Genomic DNA, 20,448 nt, shown 5'->3' with positions numbered 1-20,448 from the left:
GAAATAATTTCACAGTTTGGGAAAAGAAGGATCAGATTTATTTTTAATTATGGAGGATATGATTAAATATTTCAGTCACCTTAAAAAGGGGAACAGTGAACAAGTACCAGATGATGAATGGCCATCTAATGAGGTCAGAGAGGAGCCATTGAAGGGTTTCAAACCTGGGAATGACATAATGAGATTTGCATTTTAGAAAAAAGAAATTACTCTGGTTGCACAACAGCTAATAATTAGAGGGGGATAAGATCCGAGGCAGGAAATGAGTTAGAAGGCGAGAGGTGATGAACTAAACTAGTGTGGAAAAGTGAGGGATAGAATTGAAAGGATTCAAGAGTTATTTATGAGATAGAATTGAATAGGGAGGGAGAGGGAAGAGTCCACGGTAATCCAGCTATCTGGGAAGTTGGGTGAGTGCAATGCAATTTGTTGAACCCTGGGTGGGAAAGGGGGAAAAGATAATGAGTTTTGAATATATTGAATTTGGGGGCATACAGGATATCCAGAGAGGTGGACATTATATAATTGGACCTATAGGCTTGAAGTTCAGGAGAGACCAAATATATGTAAAGACAACGGAGTCATTAGTATACGGACTCAACTGAAGCAACAGAGATAGATGGTATCACCCGGGGTCAATGTGTAGAGTAAGAAAAGAAGAGAATTGTCTAAGAATCTCAAGGGTGTTGTTAGTCCACGGGTCCCATCCGGCTTCCACTAGGCAAGAGGAAGAATTGGAAAGGTGATTAGTCAAAAGCTGTTTTATTATTCCTAGCCCCTCCCCAACCTTAAGAATCTTTCTGGTGCTATTAGTTCTGTCATTGTCACAAGGGGGTAACTGTTGAAAGCAGGGGACCCCTTTTCCAACAGGAAAGGACCCCTTTCCATTCCCACTGCTCAGTCACACACACACATCAATTAGCGTAATCCTGGGCTAAAAGGGCACCTTCCAAGGTTACTTTTCTTTAGAATATATTCATCTGCTTGGCCTCAACTCCCCCTTTCCCCCCGAACCCTTCCATCAATGAGTATTTCCAGGACAGAGTGTCATTTTCAAATAAGAGAATACCAGGTTACAATGTCTTTCCAGGACAGAATGTCATTTTCAAATAAGAGAATACCAGGTTACAATGTCTTTCCAGGGCACTGGGCAGCTGTTCACCTTACATTTAAATAACTAACCGTGGCTGCTGCAGTGTTTCTTCCAGAACAAAGAAACTTTATTCCAAGGCAGCTCACTGCTTGTAACTTGCCAATAGAACTTCTCCTGCTAAAAACCAACTAACCAGCCAACCAACCAGCCAACCAAAAAACCAGTCCTGCTTACACAGGCACTCCGTATATGACCGTTAATGGGGAGGGGTCAGGAGAGGGAAGGGATAAGGATGGAGGAGAGGAGAGGTGGCCCCTAGACCAGGGTCCCAGCAGCGGGATCCGGGTGTGTGTGGGATTAGCTTGGACAGGACATCTGCCTCTCCTCTCTCACAGGAGGAGGATGCTTATCCTTACGCATGGGTGTGTAGGTGGGTTTGGGGACAGCAGATACGCCAGTTCCCCTGCACTGCTCTCTGGAAAGGAAGCAAGGTCATTTGCTGTGAGTGAGGAGGTGGAGAGTAAGGGTGGGCTTCAGAGATGTGAGAAGATGTTTATATAACAGCCCCCGTGGGAGACGGGAGAGAGTGCTGACCTAGGATAAGCAGGGTTTCCAACCAGCGTTTGGGGCCACGTGGAGGCTGAGGTCCTCCACGAAATTCGCATGCCTCCTCTCTCAGCTGCCTGTGGTTTTTCTCCCACAGCAGTTTGCAGCTGGCTCTGTATTTCTTGACTGCCATCCGTGACTCCAGCCCCTTTCCCCCACCTGAGGAGTCATTTTGAGATCCTCTGGACGTTATTGTAGAAATGACCCTGAATGTTCTGGACATTTTCTTTAAAGTATATTGAGTTGGCCAAAAAAGTTCGTTCGGGTTTTCCGTGAGGTGTTAACGCAAAACCCCAAAGAACTTTTTGGCCAACACACTATATATTAATGTCAGGATTTGATGCTAGAGCTGGTTCTGTCCCAAACTGATACTCTGAGAATTGTCATTTCAGAAGTTTCCTCCAGCCTGACCAGTAGACCCAGAAGCCTGACTACCCCTGAATCCCAGATTTGAGGCATTCATTTGATATAAACATTTTTATAGAGATTTTCTCTTAGGACATGTAAAGCCCAATTAGTCAAACGGCCCTGTTTCTTTTCTCTGTTCTGTTTTAAAAATTGGTAATCTTTCCGGATGGTTCAATCTTTCTTCTTTAAGGAGCAGTATTTTTTCTGAAAGCTGTCAGAATTCCAAATAAAGTACCACTTCTGAGACATGTCATCTTAAATGTTTGATTATTTTCACATTGTTAAAAAATTTATTATGCCGAACATCTGGCACATTTAGAAAATTTCTATTCACCATTTGGTATGTTAAGTAGAATTGGTTCTCTGTTTTTCTTTTGTTTGGAAAAATTCATTCTCATTTAGTATTTTCCACTGGCATGTTAAAACAAGGAGAAAAGATTGCACAGTGCTGTATAAACCAAATATGTTGGAAAGCAAAGGTGAATGGGGAGCAAACGTTAGCTCACTTCTGTTTTCTAATAACAAAACTTGTTCCCTCTCATATCAGTTTTACAATGAGATTGGACAGTTTTGCCTAGCATTCAAAGCCCTGCTTGACCTAACCCCACCTACCGTGGCGAAATTTGTTTCACTGTTTTCCTTTCCACATTCTGTCCCTCAGTCAACATTAACACCATTGCCCTGGTCCTACAGAAATATTTCCAGTTCTTAGCGTTTGCATTAGGTAGGTCTTATGAGCTTCAAGCAGCCACTCACTGTTTTTCAGCCACTTTATATATACTTTCCCTGCCTGGGAAGTAATAGTTGTTACTTATCTTAAATACTAACGTATTCAGCTTAACAGAATACATCTACAGATAAATTCATACAAACTTATTTCTACCCTGAGAGTATTGTCCTGGGGATTCACGGTGAATGCGTCCCCTTCATGGGCTCTTTCACTAGAGCAGGGTCTATGCAAATCAGATTGCTGGCCAGGGAAGCTTTCCTGGAGTTAGTGCTAGAGCCCAGGCTTTAATGACCAAGTAAAGCTATATAAATCAGGTGGGAAAGCTGTTCTGGGAAAGGCCTCAGCTGTAGGAAGGCATGAAGTCCTGATACCATGGTGAGTAGCAGGATTTATACTTGGCTTAATATTTTGTAAGCTTAAAGTGCAAGGAGATGAATAGTGGAAGATGACACTAGAGAGGTAGGTAAGGGCCAGGCTAGAGGAGGCCAGATAACAGTTTGTAACCAGGAACGTGGACGAGAGTGGCAGAGCGGGCCCCTTCTCATGAGTCAGTGTGTGCTTCCCCTACGGCTCATGGAGAACCTGCCAAAACCAGCTGACCTCCATTCTAGTTTACTGCCAGAATGTCTTGTAAATCATTTACTGCTATAAATGCCCCCAAGACATCATGAGGTCAGTAATTGTGCCATTTCACAAAGAAGACAACTCAAGACAAGAAGTGGTGGTTATGTGACCTTTAAGAATGATTTTGTTTTAGCATGGATCTTTTAAGTGAAAATGTTTTTTCATAGTTAACTTACTATACCAAAAGAGGTATGGCTGTATGTCCCAGAGATATGGAGAATTCATTACTGATGAGATTCCTGGTTTTGTCCTTTATTTAAAATAGTGAAATCATGCAGTTTTGTTTTTTTTTTTAAACAAATGCCCTTGGTACTGTTTTTTTTTTTAAAGGTGTAGGCTTATTTATTTATTTATTTTTGGTTGTGTTGGGTCTTCGTCTCTGTGCGAGGGCTTTCTCTAGTTGCGGCAAGCGGGGGCCACTCTTCATCGCGGTGCGCGGGCCTTTCACTATCGCGGCCTCTCTTGTTGCGGAGCACAGGCTCCAGATGCGCAGGCTCAGCAGTTGTGGCTCACGGGCCCAGTTGCTCCACGGCATGTGGGATCCTCCCAGACCAGGGCTTGAACCTGTGTCCCCTGCATTGGCAGGCAGACTCTCAACCACTACACCACCAGGGAAGCCCAATGCAGTTTTAATTCTAGGGAAATATGATCTGGAGGTAAGCTTACAGTTTTCTTAACAGAAACAGGAGAGTTATATCCAAAACATGAGACTTTTGAATTTATGGAAGATGATACATGACTCTTGAAAATAGACTTGAGTTTCCAACAGATAATTAATAAATATTTTAAATTAGATTCTGCGTTCATGGAAGGAATATGACCTGGCAGTAATGATTATAAATTATGGAAAAAAGATGTTGGACATCACATCAGGGTGCAAATCTCTGTTTGGTGTTACTGACCAAGAAGAAATGCCAGAGGAGGTAATTGTTCTTTGTGTTTCATCTTTAAAGGTATATTTAGCTGACTTTTCTAAGAGGTCATGTAGTATTAGTGAACATGTTAGAAAATTGATCAGTTTTTAATTTGTTGTATTTACATAAAAGAAAGCAAATATGTGAAGAGCTTTTTTTCCTTTTAATTATTATCAAGAAAATGAAAAGGTATCCGTGCTAGAATACTTAATAGCCCCCTGCCACGCGTACTGACGATCAGTTAGGTGTTGATAGAGAGCTTCCTACACCCAGTTGGACATTGGACTGAAAGCCCTCTACAGTCCCTCCCAGACTGAAGATTTTTATTATTCTGAGTGGGTCATTGAATGCAGTAAATACATGTCAGAGCTTTTCACTCTGTTCAAAGTAGATTTCCTAAACTCCTTGTGACACCTAAATTGTCTCCTTTATGAGGCTGGTAATGTTAGAGACAACTTTTTAATATCTGCCTCCCAAGCATGGGTCCTACTAGAATCTTATTTTATTGCCTTTTCTTGAAACTATGTGGTTAAATGATTTTGTAGATCAAATTTTGAAATATTGCTTAGTTTATCATGTTTCTGAGGTGCACTAGGAGCTACAATACTTGAAGCCCCTTCTGTGACTGGGGCCAGGGTAGAAACTATTACCCCCAAGCCTGTTTCAGTTGGAGTAGCTCCATTTCTCTCTCTATTATATGTTGCAAAAGCTTAAAAAAAAAAACCCCACGGTTTCACTGGATGAATATTTTTAGCCATAATACTTTTGTTGGGGGGAAGGTTGTCTAGAGAAAGTTTTGATTAAGCTGAAAGCAACTTGAGGGTTTTTTTTTCACCAAGTGTTGTCCACTCAAGAATCCATCAGCCAGACCTTTTATGCCACCCAGGCCTTGACTCAGGGCTCTGTCCCTTCACATCATGGTAGGACAGGACCCCTTGCCCCTTTCCTTGGAGCCTCTAGTCCAGCAGAAGTTTGTGATACTTCTTTCAGACTGAGACTGTAGGGACTGAGAACCTAATACCTACTTTATAGGAGTCAGAAATCATTATAACCATTCAGGGTACCTTTAAGCCTAAAAGAGCTTGGGAGGTCTATTGTTTTGGAGAACAGGAGACATTAACCAGTCCAGGCTCAGACAGATGAAAACATGGTGGGGAGCCTGAGCTCATACCCGCCAATTCTTAATCCACTAATTACTGATCCTGTTATGTTCAATGAAAGGCAAAGCAGCAAAAGCAATTAGCTTCCTTGTAAAGAAGCTCCCTCTGGGAAAAAGAAAGGAAAAAAGGAAAAAGGGATACATTTCTGAGAGCATTTTCCTTTGAGGATTTCAGAGATATACCCTCAACTGCTCTCAGAATGGTGTGTGTATTGGGGGGAGCTGGTTAGGGGAGCAGAAGTTACTAGGAAAAAGGGAGAGGGAAGAGAAGAAATATTTTGGTTAACATCCATAAAACACTTAGTACTGTGTCTGGCATTTAGTTAGGCTACAATGGCTTATTATTAATTATTAGTTAATTATTAATACATTTTACCATGTAGAGTCATAGTTTGGTCTACCAAGTATGAAAGTATGAAACATAATTTAAAGAATATTATTTGAAAATGACAATTCTTGAAACATGTTGAAGTACGTTCTGACATTTAACCAATGTTTCTAGGGTTCTTCCAAGAAGTCTTCCAAGACTAAGAAGCCACAGCAGATATTATTACCTGAGAAAATAAATGAACAGCTGGGTTTATTGGAGACACACCTACTCAAACTGACAAAGCAATGTAGTCTTTTTTTTTCTTTCTGTATACTTCTGTTTAGCATTTTGCTGTTTAAAATAGAAAATATTTTGTTAAAAGGATTAGGATGAGATTAGCATTTGGTAAACCCTTTAAGGTTTATGCAGTGCTTTTGCATTGTGTCATTAATCCTAACAGTACTTCGTTAATAAGGGATTGCTAACCACTTTTTACAGATGTGGCTCATAAAGATTAAGTGATTTATTTAGCATTACATAGCTGACTTGGATTTGAGCCTAAATCTTCTCATTCGAAAGCAGGGTTTCTCAGCCTCAACACTATTGCCAGTTTGGGCCAGATAATACTTGGCTGTGGGGGACTGTCCTAGGCATTGTGGATGTGGACCGGCATCCCTGGCCTTTGTCCAGAGATGCATAGCACACCATTCTCCCTGCGTTCTCCCCAGCTGTGACAAGCAACTGCGAGGCAAATGTTGGCAAATATATTGTGGAAGGGGGACAGAAAGTTGAGAATCGCTGCTCTAAAGACAAAAATGTAACTGAGAAATAAAGTGATGGCATGACGGGTGTTATGTACGAGTGATTTGAACCATGGTTTACTCAAGTGAGACGGACTCAAGTGAGTCATTGTGCTGTGTAGTAATTTAATAATAGACCAAAATGTTAACACAGTGATTGGAGTTTTAGAGATTGCGGTTTGGAAATCTGATTAAGATATTAATTTAGTTTCTGGTGATGACAACTATTATCACATTTTTAAGAAGCAGGACTTCAAACCTTCTAGAAGAACAAAAGAGTGCCTACATTTATCTCATTAGGAGGCTCCACTTTCGGCCCCTTGCTCTGTTGGGAAGTAACTAAACTTGTAGAGTTCTGTGACCCCACCTCACCTCTCTACTTTGTGCCTCAGTTATATCTGGGTGGTCTTACTGTTTCAGAATTCCCTGACTTGGATCTCTCACTTTATTTCCATACACTCCATGTCTGTTTCAAGCTGAATTTATGAAATGAACCCAATGCTGTATTATTCACATAACCAGTAAACCTAGTTTTGGGAAAGCTGTAATTGTCTGGGTACATATAAAAATATATAATTTCTTAAAATGTAATGTGTTCTGGAAATGTGAATTACTTATTTTCATATTATCAACACCCCCAAACACATTTTAACATTTTACTAAGAAGCACAATATAATGTTACTAGCTAAACAGTAGATTCAGTAACAAAACAATAATAAAAATAATAGTTTTGTACAGTGCTTTCTGTGTGCGAGGAACTATTTTAAGTGTTTCATACATATGAAAGCTTATATAACCCTTATGTAACAACCATATGAAATAGGTACTGTTATTATCCCCATTTTAAAGATAAGGAAATTGAGGCACAGAGAAGGTGAGTAACTTCCCAAGTTCTCATAACTAAAAAGTGTCAGACTTAGGGACTTCCCTGGAGGCCCAATGGTTAAGACTCCATGCTCCCAGTGGGTTTGATCCCTGGTCGGGGAACTAAGATCCCGCATCCTGCATGCCGTGTGGCCTAAAAAAAAAAAAGAAGTGTCAGACTTAGAATCTGAACCCAGGCATCCTGGCTCTAGGGGCTGTCCTGTTCATTATTCTATACTTTACTGTCTTTTAAAGATTTTTTATAAAAATGGAGTTCATATAATTGGTAGGTTTCTGAGCCTGATATTTGTTGATACACAATAGCTGTTGAATAAGAAAGACTCATGCCTTGGAAACTCTTCCCCTATTTGGTGGTAGAATCCTTGGCCTTTAGGGGAAAAAAAAATGAAAGGAAAATAATAGAGATTATTGGATTTTTTAATCTCCAAAATATGATATAATTGATATTTTAAGGCACATAATTTAGAATGTATACTTGGGTATTTTCCTATTTTTCATCCCCAGCAAAGAATTTTCATTTTTGCTTATTGATGTTAAACAGAACCAACAACTTAATTCCTTTTAACCTTAGATGTTACAACTGAACTCTCAGGAACAGAGGATCCCATATTTCTTTACCCTATAGTTTTAAATTGGTCGGTCAAAGGTGCTGTGAAAGAAGGTAGGTGACCTAAACGTACATATGTTGTTCACTCACCTTACTGTTGAAGATCTTTTATTCTGTGGATTCTGTTGTTTTCTACTTAAAGGTTTCAGTTGTTCTAGGCAGAATATTTCAGGTTCTTACTCATTCAGAATAAGGCAGGCTCTTGATTGCCGAGTAATGAAAGAGACCAAAATAGGTACCTGATTTAAAGTCTGGAAAGACGGAACCTTGATGGTGGCTTATTTTGGCAGTAAATGGTGTTATTATGAAGCTTACAAAAACTAGGGAATTGAAAAATGTGTTAGTGATCTTTAAGCTTAGCTATGAAGAAATAGCAGCATTATTGCTTATCTCAGAGTGAAATATAATAAAAATTAGGATAACTAGTTATTCTGGCAATTATCAGCAATTTTTTTCCCACCTAGTCATATGTTAAAGGCAACTTTTAGGAAATCTTACAACACCAAGCTGTTTGAAAAATAAATGAAATTTAGACCGTAAAGGAATATTTGATTTTAGAAAAACACTAGTTTCACCACATTTGCTCCTATACATTTTTTAAAAGTGAGAAATCTAAAAAGCAGATTAATAAACTCGTCTGTTAGAACAAAATGACTAATAGCAATAGTAACCTTTCAATGACAATGACCAAGTGTATTGGTGATTATATATGAACCTTCTTGTTTTCACAGTTATGAAATTTAAGCAGAGACCTAGATTCCTGGAATTCTTTACACAAGTTATGCAAAAATGTATGAATGATGAAAAATTTCAACTTATGGTGGAGATAACAAATCCTGTCTATGACTTCTTGAAAAGGTATTTGTAATATCTGTTTTATCAGCATTAACAACTTTAAAAAATGAGTAAAATTGTTCCTTAAAGATTTATAAAGTGGACGAAAAAGAGAGTGGGGTATATGCAGTTAAAACAGCCATCTGGGAGGTAGTGAGTATTTATGTCTGTGTAAATAAATAAATAAACATAAAAATATTCGTACAACTGAACTAAGGAATAATAGAGCATGTTTATATTTATAGCAGGAAATAAATTAGGCCTTTTGCTATTGAGTCAGGTTGGATGATAGCATCTCTAGGCTATCAGCATCTCTTGCACAGACTTTTGGGTCCAGTTATTTATTTATCTAATTAATTTTTTCATCCAGTTTTATTGAGGTATAAATGACAAACAGCACTGTATAAGTTTTAAGGTGTACAGCATAATGATTTGATTTACATATATCATGAAATGATTACCACAGTGGGCTTAGTGAACATTTATCATCTCATATAAATGCAACATTAAAGAAGTGGAAAAAATTTTTTTCTTCCTTATGATGAGAATTCTTTTTTTTTTTTTTTTAAATTTGTTTATTTATTTTATTTTTGCCTGTGTTGGGTCTTCGTTTCTGTGTGAGGGCTTTCTCTAGTTGGGGCGAGCGGGGGCCACTCTTCATCGCGGTGCACGGGCCTCTCACTGTTGTGGCTTCTCTTGTTGTGGAGCACAAGCTCCAGACGCGCAGGCTCAGTAGTTGTGGCTCACGGGCCTAGTTGCTCCGCGGCATGTGGGATCTTCCCAGACCAGGGCTCGAACCTGTGTCCCCTGCATTGGCAGGCAGATTCTCAACCACTGTGCCACCAGGGAAGCCCAATGAGAATTCCTAAGATTTACTCTCTTAACAAGTTTTATTTATAACATACAGCAGTGTTAATTATCTTTATCTTGTTGTACACTGCATCCCTAGTTCTTATTTATCTTATAACTGGAAGTTTGTGCCTTTTAATTATTTTCAGTAATTCCCTCTCCCCCCACCCCCTCCCTTTGATGTAGTCCCATTTGTTTACTTTTGCTTTTGTTTCCCTTGCCTGAGGAGACATATCCAAAAAAAAAAATTGCTAAGACCAATGTCAAAGAGTATACTGCCTATGTTTTCTTCTAGAAGTTTTATGGTTTCAGGTCTTACATTTAATCCATTTTGAGCTTATTTTTGTATGTAGTGTGGTTTTGAGGTCCAGTTTCTAATTCTCTACAGTAGCAAGCAGAGCCATTCCTTGCGGTTCCCATATATATATGTGAATGGGGAGTTCCTCAAATAGAAGTAGTAAAACTTAAAGTTAACCCTCTTATTCTCTAAGCCTGAATGGCTCTCTCTGCCCACAAAGAAAATTGTTGTGTTCTGTGCCAGTTATGAGAGATGCCAAGTGAATCCAGCTTTTCTTCCAATAATTGGGTTTTAATTTCAACACTGGACATAGGTCTGTCTATCTCATTCTAGGAAAAGAAAACATCAATGACACAAGATCTATTTTAAAAATGACAGCAGAAGAGAAACATTCTCATAAAAACCTTCAGGAAAATATTCTTCCTAAAATAGGCACTACATTTATTAGAACAAAAACTTGGAATATATGTGCTTCATGTTTTCAAAAGATGAAATTGCTTCTATTAAATAAAGCAGGCCATGGTAATGAGAGAACTGGCCAGAATTAGAAAGTCCCTGAAAATTAAATAAACCATAGCTAAAATGAGATGTTTGGAATCTGTAAACAATATTCTTGATACCAAAGAAAATCAGAATGCACTTTCAGTGAGCAGTAAAATTTGGAGGGCTGACCGTGGAGATCCAATGGAAGAATAATAGATATTCTGAAAGAGGAAAACAGAATAAGTGGTTTAGACCAGTGGTATAATAAAATATGTGAGTTTGGAGATTGAGCAGTATAACTGAGTTCAAGCCAAAGGTAATGATTTCAATTTTTAAGGCTGAGCAGATGTTTTAGGATGTTCTTCTCCAAGTCAAGGAATATAGGGGAGGGGCAGATGCAACACCTTGATTTCTGCTTTGATAGCAATATCTATTTTCTTTTTATGTTTGTATGCATGACATATCTTTGCACAAAGAAAAAATTTTTTTATACTTCAACAGACAAGTATGCAGCAGTATTTTCTTCCAATTTTATAGTTTCATGGTTTAGATTTAATGTTTTAATCCATATGGAATTTCTTTTGGGGTAGGGTTTAGATTAAAAATTAGGGTTTTTTCCTGTAAAAATTTTAATCAACTGTCCTGGTAACATTTAAAGAGTAATCTCTTTGTTACTTATTTTTAATGCTACCTTTTCACATTGGTGATTCTACTAATAATGCTTATAAATCACAATGAAGATATTTCATGAATTTTCATGTTCTATATAACAAAAAAATCAAAATATATGGAAATAACTGCTGAAAAGACAAAGCTAATTTGATAGAAACATAGTAATATTGAGAGTTTAATGTGCTACTTTAAAAAGACAAATAAAAAGGACATAAAAAATGTATATAATATAACTAATAAGATTAATATATATAGCCAATTGAGACTAAATACCCTTTAAAGCACTTATTTAATTTAAAAAAGTAATATTTAAGCTGCAAAATAAAGCTCAATAAGTCACCTAGACTAAAATTTGTAAAGACCACATTCTCTTACAGTACAATAAAACTGAAATTTTATAACAAAATAAATTGCTGGCATATATAATTATATAATTTATAACAACAAATTACTGGCATACATAATTGTATATAATTATAATATATAAAAAAGAAATCTAAAACTATAGAGCGTTTTGAAAATCATGCTAATGAGAAACCCACATATCAAATGTACTCAAAGCAGCAGTTAAAGACAAATTTTAGCTTTAGAAGCTCCTGTTACTTACTAAATGAGAAAAATAAAATTAAATGAACTTTTATTGGACTTGAGAAATTGGAAAAATAACAAAATAAATCTAAGAAAGCAGAAAGAAAAAAAATAAAAGTTGAAATTAATCAATTTTAAGTTGGTTTTAAAATAGTCTAATTGGCTAGGGTTAGTTCTTTGAATATATGAATAAATGAGGTAATTTTCTGGCCAGCAAAATAAGAAAAAGTGAAATGTAAGTAATCCAAAAGAAAATAGTCATAAATTTGGAAGTTGTTAAACATTAGATAACAGTGTATGTAGTTTAATATGAATAAATTTGAAAATCTAATCTGAAGTGATGATTATCTGGAAAATTTTAAATTATAAGAATTTATTGAAGCAGTAAAAAAAATTGGAAAGCTCAAAAACTTTTTAAGGCTAGTTCCTTCATAGGAACAAATAATTTTGTTTTACATAAAGCTACTTCAGAGCATGGTTATAGTTTGCTAGTAAATTTACCACAGCAGGCTCTGATAACAGTTTTGTAAAAAGAGAATAAAAAAATAGAAAATTAGAGATCAACTTTATTTAGAAGTATATAGAATAAAAATAAAACACTAGCTTATAAATTTAGCAGTGAGAATGTAGATTTTGTTCTCAATATAAATATAGTAGGAAATCTAAATATAATTATCATTAGTAGTCCAAGGAGTCTTTTGTAGGTGCTAAAAAGTCATGTGGGTGACGTTCAGCAGCAATTCCTGGCAAATTAGGATTAGAGGAAGATTTTCTGTTAAAATATGCAATACAACAAAGAAACCTATTATTCCTTCTATCATTTAAAATTGTCCTGAAAGTTCTTGGCAGCGCATTAAAATAAGAAATAGAAATTAGGATTAGAATTTATGTGATTATCACATAATACAGTCTCAAAAATGTTTATCAAGTGAAATCCACCGTGAAGTACTCTGAAAATAGAGAGGAAAGATTGATATCTGCAAATAATTATTACTTTTTTTTAACTTAACAAGTTAATTAACTGAAAACTATCAGAACTAATAATAGAATTCCATAGGACGGATAGATGCAAAATCAACGCTTTGCTGTATCAACTAGAAAATATAATGGAAAAATGATCCCATTTCTGTGAACTACAGGTTTAAGTTTATCAGGAATTGTGAGGGGACTTAGGCTAATATAAAGAAGACCAAACATCTTTACTAAGAGGTATGAAAAAAAATGACTTGAATAAATGGAGAGACATAGTACATTACTCGATGAGCAGATGGAATATTGTAAAGATTTCTATTATTCTCAAATTAATTTGTTGGTTTAGTGCAATTCCAGTCAAATTAGTTTGTATGGAATGGGCTACAATAATGAAAAATATTTAAAAAATAAAAAAGCGTGAAAGAGAGCCTTGTGCTGTCAGGTAAAGAATAACAGATTTGTATTTGTGAAATAATAGGCAGACAGTCATTGGAACTCAGTGTTTTGGGTCAGAAACAGGCAGTGATATAGGTAATCAAAACAATGAATAAGTCATGAAATCAAAGATCAATAATAATGATTACATAAAAATTTAGAAGTACTGTTTTTCATAATACATCATAAATAAAATAAAAAGCAGTCAGAGCTAGGAGGAAGCATTCTATGAAGAGGTTGAAGAGTGAAGGAGTTTATTCAGTGGATGAGAGTTCTGCAGAGCATGGTGGAGAATGCTGAGAGGGCTGGGAAGATGGTGGCCCAAGTGTACACCCGTGACCTCCTCTCCTTCCCACCTGTTTCTGGAATAACAGCAATAAAAGCATTCTGGTGGGGTGGGAGAGAGAGGAGGTAGAGAAGAGACCAAGCTGGTTGGAAAACAGCAGGCAACTAGTGTCAGAATGCAAGTAGCAGAGCAGAGGATAGATTCCTAAGTCCCCGGTGATCAGTGGTCCAAGCTTTGTAGTTCAGGCAGACAAAACATTTGCCAAAATGAATGCCAACTAACTGGGAGACTCTTGGAATTGCTGCAGCTTGGCTGGAGTCCCAAGCAAGCACAGGATCCAGGATCATCTTTATCAAAATCGAGGTGAGAGGCTGACCACTACTGGGACCAAAATGAGTTTGGGACCCCAGCCCCTGGAACTAGCTACCAGATTCACCTGGTCATTTCCTTCACCTTGTGTTAATATGACTTTACATTTTATTTAATTTAAGCTTTTGGATCCCATTTATCATGTTATAGCAGGGTGGTGTTGTACCTAGCAAGTACTTACCAGAAGAAATATAGATTTTAGGAAATATATAAATTTCAAGGAAAATAGGTAGTAAGTACCAATAGAGGGAGGGATAATAAGCGACCTTACAGTATTCGGAGAAGGGGACAGGGGTCGATGGCAGATTAAAAAAAACAAGGTTGAGAATCCTTACAGGTGATTGGGGAGAAGGGAGAACATTTTGTACTGTCCGCCTTTGGCATCCACTCTGCATCCAGGCATTCAGCCAACCATGGATCAGAAATATTTGAAGAAAAAATTCCGAAAAGTTCCAAAAAGTAGAACTTGAATTTGCTGCACTCCTGTCAACTATGTACATAGCATTTACATTGTATTTACAACTATTTATATAGAATTTACATTGTATTTTATTTATTTATTTATTTATTTATTCCAAAGAAATTCAGGCTAAATGCTTTCATGATTAAAAGGTATCATTCTTTTTTTTAAATATCTTTATTGGAGTATAATTGCTTTACAATGTTGTGTTAGTTTCTGCTGTATAACAAACTGAATCAGCTATATGTATGCATATATCCCCATATACCCTCCCTCTTGCGCCCTCCTCCCACCCTCCCTATCCCATCCCTCTAGGTGGTCACAGAGCAGGCAGCTGATCTCCCTGTGCTATGCCGCTGCTTCCCATCAGCTATCTATTTTACATTTGGTAGTGTATATATGTCCATGCCACTCTCTAACTTCGTCCCAGCTTACCCTTCCCCCTCCCCGTGTCCTCAAGTCCATTCTCTACATCTGCGTCTTTATTCCTGTCCTCCCCTTAGGTTCTTCAGAACCATTTTTTTTTTTAATTTTAGATTTCATATATATGTGTTAGCATACAGTATTTGATTTTCTCTTTCTGACTTACTTCACTCTGTATGACAGACTCTAGATCCATCCACCTCACTACAAATAACTCAATTTCGTTTCTTTTCATGGCTGAGTAATATTCCATTGTATATATGTGCCACATCTTCTTTATCCATTCATTTGTCGATGGACACTTAGGTTGCTTCCATGTCCTGGCTATTCTAAATAGTGCTGCAGTGAACACTGTGGTACATGATTCTTTTTGAATTATGGTTTTCTCAGGGTATATGCCCAGTAGTGGGATTGGTGGGTCATATGGTAGTTCTATTTTTAGTTTTTTACGGAATCTCCATATTGTTCTCCATAGTGGCTGTATCAATTTACATTCTCACCAACAGTGCAAGAGGGTTCCTTTTTCTCCACACCCTCTCCAGCATTTATTGTTTGTAGATTTATTGATGATGGCCAGTCTGACCAGTGTGAGATGATACCTCATTGTAGTTTTGATTTGCATTTCTCTAATGATTAGTGATGTTGAGCATCCTTTCATGTGTTTGTTGGCAATCTGTATATATTCTTTGGAGAAATGTCTATTTAGGTCTTCTCCCCATTTTTGGATTGGGTTTTTGTTTTTTTTGATATTGAGCTGCATGAGCTGCTTGTATATTTTGGAGATTAATTCTTTGTCAGTTGCTTCATTTGCAAGTGTTTTCTCCCAATCAGAAGGTTGTCTTTTCACCTTGTTTATGGTTTCCTTTGCTGTGCAAAAGCTTTTAAGTTTCATTAGGTCCCATTTGTTTATTACTGTTTTTATTTCCATTTCTCTAGGAGGTGGGTCAAAAAGGATCTTGCTGTGATTTATGTCATAGAGTGTTCTGCCTATGTTTCCCTCTAAGAGTTTTATAGTGTCTGGCCTTACATTTAGGTCTTTAATCCATTTTGAGTTTATTTTTGTGTATGGAGTTAAGGAGTGTTCTAATTTCATTCTTTTACATGTAGCTGTCCAGTTTTCCCAGCACCACTTATTGAAGAGGCTGTCTTTTCTCTATTGTATGTTCTTGCCTCCTTTATCAAAGATAAGGTGACCATATGTGCATGGGTTTATCTTTGGGCTTTCTATCCTGTTCCATTGATCTATATTTCTCTTTCTGTGCCAGTACCATACTGTCTTGATTACTGTAGCTTTGTAGTATAGTCTGAAGTCTGGGAGCCTGATTCCTCCAGCTCTGTTTTTCTTTCTCAAGATTGCTTTGGCTATTCGGGGTCTTTTGTGTTTCCATACAAATTCTGAAACTTTTTGTTCTACTTCTGTGAAAAATGCCATTGGTAGTTTGATAGGGCTTTCACTGAATCTGTAGATTGCTTTGGGTAGTATAGTCATTTTCACAATGTTGATTCTTCCAATCCAAGAACATGGTATATCTCTCCATCTGTTGGTATCTTTAATTTCTTTAATCAGTGTCTTACAGTTTTCTGCATACAGGTCTTTTGTCTCCTTAGGTAGGTTTATTCCTTGGTATTTTATTCTTTTTGTTACAGTGGTAAATGGGAGTGTTTCCTTAATTTCCCTTTCAGATTTTTCATCACTAGTGTATAGGAATGCAAGAGATTTCTATGCATTAATTTTGTATCCTGCAACTTTACCAAATTCATTGATTAGCTCTAGTAGTTTTCTGGTAGCATCTTTAGGATTCTCTATGTGTAGTATCATGTCATCTGCAAACAGTGACAGCTTTACTTCATCTTTTCCAATTTGGATTCCTTGTATTTCTTTTTCTTCTCTGACTGCTGTGGCTAAAACTTCCAAAACTATGTTGAATAATAGTGGGAGAGTGGGCAATCTTGTCTTGTTCCTGATCTTAGTGGAAATGGTTTCAGTTTTTCACCATTGAGAACGGTATTGGCTGTGGGTTTGTCATATATGGCCTTTATTATGTTGCAGTAAGTTTCCTCTATGCCTACTTTCTGGAGGGTTTTTATTGTAAATGGGCATTGAATTTTGTCTAAAGCTTTTTCTGCATCTATTGAGATGATCATATGGTTTTTCTCCTTCAATTTGTTAATATGGTGTATCACATCCATTGATTTGCATATATTGAAGAATCCTTGCATTCCTGGGATAAATCCCACTTGATCATGCTGTATGATCCTTTTAATGTACTGTTGGATTCTGTTTGCTAGTATTTTGTTGAGGATTTTTGCATCTATGTTTATCAGTGATATTGGCCTGTAGTTTTATTTTTTTGTGACACCTTTGTCTGGTTTTGGTATCAAGGTGATGGTGGCCTCCTATAATGAATTTGGGAGTGTTCCTCCCTCTGCAATATTTTGGAGAGTTTGAGAAGGATAGGTGTTAGCTCTTCTCTGGATGTTTGATGGAATTTGCCTGTGAAGCCATCTGGTCCTGGGCTTTGGTTTGTTGGAAGATTTTTTAATCATTTTCAGTTTCATTGCTTTGTGATTGGTCTGCTTATATTTTCTATTTCTTCCTGGTTCAGTCTCAGAAGGTTGTACTTTTCTAAGAATTTGTCCACTTCTTCCAGGTTGTCCATTTTATTGGCATATAGTTGCTTGTAGTAATTTCTCATGATCCTTTGTATTTATGCAGTGTCAGTTGTTACCTCTCCTTTTTCATTTCTAATTCTGTTGATTTGAGTCTTTTTCCTTTTTATCTTGATTAGTCTGGCTAGTGGTTTATCAATTTTGTTTATCTTCTCAAAGAACCAGCTTTTAGTTTTATTGATCTTTGCCATTGTTTTCTTCATTTCTTTTTCATTTATTTCTGATCTGATCTTTACAATTTCTTTCCTTCTGCTAAGTCTGGGGTTTTTTTTTTCTTCTTTCTCTAATTGCTTTAGGTGTAAAGTTAGGTTGTGTATTTGAGGTGTTTCTTGTTTCTTGAGGTAGGATTGTATTGCTATAAACTACCCTCTTAGAACTGCTTTTGCTGCATCCCATAGGTTTTGTGTTTTCATTGTCATTTGTTTCTAGGTATTTTTTGTTTTCCTCTTTGATTTCTTCAGTGACCTCTTGGTTATTTAGTAGTGTATTGTTTAGCCAGCCTCCATGTGTTTGTATTTTTTACACTCTTTTTCCTGTAATTGATATCTAGTCTCATAGCGTTGTGGTCAGAAGAGATATTTGATACGATTTGAATTTTCTTAAATTTACCAAGGCTTGATTTGTGACCTAAGATATGATCTATCCAAGAGAATGTTCCATGAGCACTTGAGAAGGAAGTGTGTTCTATTGTTTTTGGATGGAATGTCCTATAAATATCAAGTCCATCTTGTTTAATGTATCATTTAAAGTTTGTGTTTCCTTATTTATTTTCATTTTGGATGATCTGTCCATTGGTGAAAGTGAGGTGTTAAAGTCCCCTACTATGATTGAGTTACTGTCAATTTCCCCTTTTATGATGGCTATTAGCATTTGCCTTATGTATTGAGGTGCTTCTCTGTTGGGTGCATAAATATTTACAATTGTTATATCTTCTTCTTGGATTGATCCCATGATCATTATGTAGTGTCCTTCTTTGTCTCTTGTAATAGTCTTTATTTTAAAGTCCGTTTTGTCTGATATGAGAATTGCTACTCCAGCTTTCTTTTGATTTCCATTTGCATGGAATATCTTTTTCCATCCCCTCACTTTCAGTCTGTATGTGTCCCTAGGTCTGAAGTGGGTCTCTTGTAGACAGCATATATACGGGTCTTGTTTTTGTATCCATTCAGCCAGTCTATGTCTTTTGGTTGGAGCATGTATTCCATTTGCATTTAAGGTAATTATCAATATGTATGTTCCTGTTACCATTTTCTTAATTGTTTTGGGTTTGTTATTGTAGGTCTTTTCCTTCTCTTATGTTTCCTGCCTAGAGAAGTTCCTTTAGCATTTGTTGTAAAGCTGGTTTGGTGGTGCTGAATTCTCTTAGCTTTTGCTTGTCTGTAAAGGTTTTAATTTCTCCGTCAAATCTGAATGAGATCCTTGCTGGGTAGAGTAATCTTGGTTGTAGGTTTTTCCCTTTTATCACTTTAAATATGTCCTGCCACTCCCTTCTGGCTTGCAGAGTTTCTGCTGAAAGATCAGCTGTTAGCCTTATGGGGATTCCCTTGTATGTTATTTGTTGCTTTTCCCTTGCTGCTTTTAATATTTTTCCTTTGTATTTAATTGTTGATAGTTTGATTAATATGTGTCTTGGAATGTTTCTCCTTGGATTTATCCTGTATGGGACTCTCTGCACTTCCTGGATTTGACCGACTATTTCCTTTCCCATATTAGGGAAGTTTTCAACTATAATTTCCTCAAATATTTTCTCAGTCCCTTTCTTTTCCTCTTCTTCTTCTGGGACCCCTATAGTTCGAATGTTGGTGCATTTAATATTTGCCCAGAGGTCTCTGAGACTGCCCTCAATTCTTTTTATTCTTTCTTCTTTATTCTGCTCTGTGGTAGTTATTTCCACTATTTTATCTTCCAGGTCACTTATTCATTCTTCTGCCTCAGTTATTCTGCTATTGATTCCTTGTAGAGAATTTTAAATTTCATTTATTGTGTTGTTCATCATTGTTTGTTGGTCTATAGTTCTTCTAGGTCCTTGTTAAACGTTTCTTGTATTTTCCCCATTCTATTTCCAAGATTTTGAATCATGTTTACTATCATTACTCTGAATTCTTTTTCAGGTAGATTGCCTATTTCCTCTTCATTTGTTTGGTCTGGTGGGTTTTTTCTTTACTCCTTCATCTGCTGCATGTTTCTTTGTCTTCTCAGTTTGCTTAACTTACTGTGTTTGGGGTCTCCTTTTCGCAGGCTGCAGGTTTATAGTTCCCATTGTTTTGGTGTCTTCCCCCAGAGGGTAAGGTTAGTTCAGTGGGTTGTGTAGGCTTCCTGGTAGAGGGTACTGGTGCCTGTGTTCTGGTGAATGAGGCTGGATCTTGTGTTTCTGGTGGCAGGACTGCGTCCGGTGGTGTGTTTTGGTGTGTCTCTGAACTTATTATGACTTTAGGCAGCCTCTCTGCTAATGGGTGGGTTTGTGTTTCTGTCTTTCTACTTGTTTGGCATGGGGTGTCCAGCACTGGAGCTTGCTGGCCATTGAGTGGAGCTGGGTCTTAGCATTGAGACGGAGGTCTCTGGGAGAGCTCTCACCAATTGATAGTACGTGGGGCTGGGAGGTCTCTGGTGGTCCAATGTACTGAACTCGGCTCTCCCACCTCAGAGGCGCAGGCCTGACACCTGGCCAGAGCATCAAAGCCCTGTCAGCCACAAGGCTCAGGAGAAAAGGGAGAAAGAAAAGAAAGAAAAAATAAAATAAAATAAATAAAGTTAATAAAGTAAAAAAATAAGAAAAATATTATTAAAATAAAAAAATTTAAAAAGTAATTTAAAAAAAAGAAGAGCGCAACTATACCAATAAACAAATCCACCAGTGATAACAAATGCTGAAAACTGTACTAAGATCAACATAAAAATCAGAAACTAGTCAGTCACATACAGCAACCCCAAGTCTACAGTTGCTCCCAAAATCCACCGCATCAGTTTAGGGA

At 37.1% G+C, this 20,448-nt stretch overlaps 1 protein-coding gene across 1 annotated transcript in view; it reads left to right on the top strand.

The window, feature by feature from the left end:
• CFAP54 (cilia and flagella associated protein 54) overlaps positions 1–20,448 on the top strand; it is a 311,690-nt gene that overhangs the window by 119,608 nt on the left and 171,634 nt on the right. The window contains 4 exon segments of the mRNA XM_082419565.1: positions 4,256–4,384; positions 6,037–6,151; positions 8,102–8,191; positions 8,869–8,995. Coding sequence (XP_082275691.1) covers positions 4,256–4,384; positions 6,037–6,151; positions 8,102–8,191; positions 8,869–8,995 — 461 coding nt within the window.

This window comes from Balaenoptera physalus (genome assembly GCF_965194825.1).
Source record: "Balaenoptera physalus genome assembly, chromosome: 13".
Taxonomy (NCBI): Eukaryota; Metazoa; Chordata; class Mammalia; order Artiodactyla; family Balaenopteridae; genus Balaenoptera; species Balaenoptera physalus.
Note: the sequence above shows the minus strand (reverse complement) of the source record. Positions and strands in the feature narration are given on the sequence as shown.